The 2,919-nt window shown below is 70.8% G+C and overlaps 1 protein-coding gene across 1 annotated transcript in view; it reads left to right on the forward strand.

Moving 5' to 3' along the window:
- Positions 1-2,919, forward strand: part of CHLRE_16g686501v5 (uncharacterized protein) — a 10,512-nt gene that overhangs the window by 3,115 nt on the left and 4,478 nt on the right. Inside the window, exons 7-11 of the mRNA XM_043071576.1 lie at positions 205-535; positions 693-1,352; positions 1,718-1,861; positions 2,199-2,498; positions 2,715-2,913. Of these exons, the coding sequence (XP_042915920.1) occupies positions 205-535; positions 693-1,352; positions 1,718-1,861; positions 2,199-2,498; positions 2,715-2,913 (1,634 nt within the window). The remainder of the gene's footprint in view (positions 1-204; positions 536-692; positions 1,353-1,717; positions 1,862-2,198; positions 2,499-2,714; positions 2,914-2,919) is intronic.

A 2,919-nucleotide genomic window follows, 5' to 3' on the forward strand; every position in this document is an offset into this window, starting at 1 on the left:
TGGGAGGGGGTCGCGTGGGAGAGGGGGGGAGGGGAAGAGAGGCAGGGACGATTGGGGTTGTGGGCCAGATGCCGGTGGTGGCCACCCCACCGCATGACGGCGTGCTGCCACCGGACAAGTGTGCGGGTGGCTGGGTGCCTTGGGCGCTGTGAGTCTCACACCCGGACACATCAGAGTGTCGCTGCATGTGCCTCCCCCCGGCAGGGTCTACCCGCCCAAGCCCGCGGCGGGTGCTGCAACGGGCGGGGCGGCGGCGGCCGCAGCGGCGGGCGCGCGGGACGGAGCACACGGAGCACGGCCAGGCGGCGCCGCGGCGGCGGCGGCGGCGGCGGCGGCTGCTGGGTCGGCCCCTGCAGGCAGTGCCGGTGGCGCTGCGGCGCACGCCGGCGCGGCGAAAGGGGCGGCGGCGGGCAAAGGAGGTGCGGCGGCGGCCGGCGGCGGCGGCGGCGGGCCGCGGCCGGCGGCGCAGGTGGCGGCGGAGAATGCGGCGGCGGCGCGGCGGGCCAAACGCAGTGGCGCCGTCATGCAGGTCAAGGTGCGGCTTTCTGGGATGGGGTGAGGTGGGGCGATCTGACTTTCCATGCTTTCCTTTGAAACACATAGCGTGGCGGCTAGCACACAGGACTCACAGTTTACTTGCGCATTCGCATGCACAGTATCGACCTTTCCCTTTTGTGCTTTGTGTTTCACAGGACCCGGCGGTGGCGGCCTCGGTGGCGGGCGCGGTGGCGGAGCTGGCCCGGGCGGGGCTGCTGCCGGCGGAGCACGTGCCGCGGTGGCGGGACTGGCTGCTGGACGTGCTGTGCGTGGAGGGGCCGGAGGCGGGAGAGGCGGCTGTAGCAGCAGCGGGCGCCGCAGCGGCTGTAGCAGCAGGAGGAGGAACAGGAGCAGGAGGTGGTGGAGGTGGAGGAAGTGGTGCAGCGGTGCAGCAGCAGCAGCAGCGCGGCGTGTCGCCGCCGCGCGCGCACGCCGCGGGGCGGCCGCAGCGGATGCAGCAGCAGCAGCAGCAGCAGCAGCAGCAGCAGGAGGCGGGGGCCTCGGGGCGGGTTGGGGGGCGGGAGCCGGGGCGACACGTGTCGCTGCCGTCCTGGATGTCCATTCCGCTGCCGCAACAGACCGGGGCTAGCAGCGGCGGCGGAGTCGGAGGCGGCGAGGACACCGGCGCTGAGGGCCCGTCAGCGGCTGGTGGCGGCGGCGGGGGTGGTGTGGCGCGGGAGTGGCGGCGCGGCGTGTCGGCGGCGGCGGCGGCGGCGGCGGCGCCGTCTTCTGATGCGGAGTTGGTCCGGCTGCGTGGCGCTGTGGTGGCGGCACTGGCGGCTCTGTCGCAAATGCCTGGGAACCACGGTCTGCAGGTGTGTTGGGTGGTGCCTGGTGCGGTGTGGTGCGCGGGTGCGGGTTGCGGGAGCAGGGTGGTGTCTGGCCGAGTCTTGACTGGTATATGATCAAGCAGGTAGGCAGGCAGGCGGGCAGGCAGGCATAAGGCACAAGGCAGACACCGCGCGTGACTTGCCAATTCGATAGCTTGCACGCCTCTTCGCCCACCCATCCTCCTACTCCCTTCCCGCCCCGGCACTTCAACCTTATGACATAACCACCCCGTTCTCCATGAACGGCTTCGCCCCTCCCTCCCTCCCCCCTGATGCCTGGCTACAACTCCGCCTCTTCCTCATTAATCATGCATGCAACCCCCTCCCTCCTCCCCCCACCCTAAACCCAGGCCGCGCACTACTGGCTTAGCCGGCTGCTGAGCGAGCTGGCTGGCCGCACGCTGCCGTACACGGCTCTGGTGTACACGGCGGAGGGGCCGCGCAGCCCGCAGGACCTGGTGCACGCAGTGCCGGTGCTGCCCAGCTACGTGCAGGTGCGCGGGTGGGGGCGGGGGGTGAGGGCCGGTGGAAGTGGCGTGTTTGCAGGGATTACCGTAGGTGGGGTGCGGTAGTCGAGAAGACAGGGGAATGTGTAGACACGGCGTGCGCTTCTTGACCCGAATGCCTGACCTCCTAGCTCCCTCATGAGCTTGGACTAGCTGGGTCCTGGCTGAGTCCTGGCTGGGATCTGTGCAGCTGCCGCGGGCCCCACCTGATGGCTTGTTTCCTCTCTCGTCGTGTCCTCTCATCTGTTTGCCTGCGTAATCGCTCCTCGTTCCTGCCGTCGCTAACTCGTGTTGCGGCTCCTCGCTTGCGTGTCGCGGCTCGCAGTCGGCTGTGGAGGCGCTGGAGCGGGCGGCGGACGCGGTGGTTGCGGAGGCCTCGCCGCCACTGCCGCTCGAGTTCGACCTGGCTGGCAGCGGCCTGGTGGGCTCGCCGGCTTGGATCGACCGCAACCGGAATAAAGATATAGATAAGGATAGAGATAAGGATAAGAAGAAGGATGGCGCGGAGGAGCGGGCGGCGGCGGCGGCGGAGGCGCAGCGGGACCGCGCGGCGGCGGCGTATCGGCAGGCGGCGCACGTGGTGGATGTGGTGGTGGCGGAGAGCAAGGCCGCGGACGCGCTGGGGGTGCGTGGGCGTGGCGTGTATGTGTTTGGTCGGATCGGGCCGGGTGGGGGTTTAGGATCGGGTTTGGGGCAGCGTGGCACAGCTCAGCACACCCGTCCTTGCCCACCCCGTCCTTGTCCACCCATACCTCGCCTACACGTCATCACTAACACACGACGCCGTCACCACCATCACCGCCGCCACTGCCATCACCGCCACCACCCTCCCTGCCCCCAGGCGCTGTGCGCCATCGTGGCCCCCGACCCCGCCAAGCAGCGCTGGCTGCTGGAGCGAGGCGCGCTGCCGCTCATGCACCGCCTCACACGCACCGCAGACGACCCGCGACTGCCCCTCGCCGAAGCAGGGCAGCCCGGCACCGAGGCCGCGGAGGCGGCGGCGGCGGCCGAGGCCGCCGTGGCGGCTGACGCCGCCGCCGGCGCCG

This window comes from Chlamydomonas reinhardtii, chromosome 16 (genome assembly GCF_000002595.2).
Source record: "Chlamydomonas reinhardtii strain CC-503 cw92 mt+ chromosome 16, whole genome shotgun sequence".
NCBI lineage: Eukaryota > Viridiplantae > Chlorophyta > Chlorophyceae > Chlamydomonadales > Chlamydomonadaceae > Chlamydomonas > Chlamydomonas reinhardtii.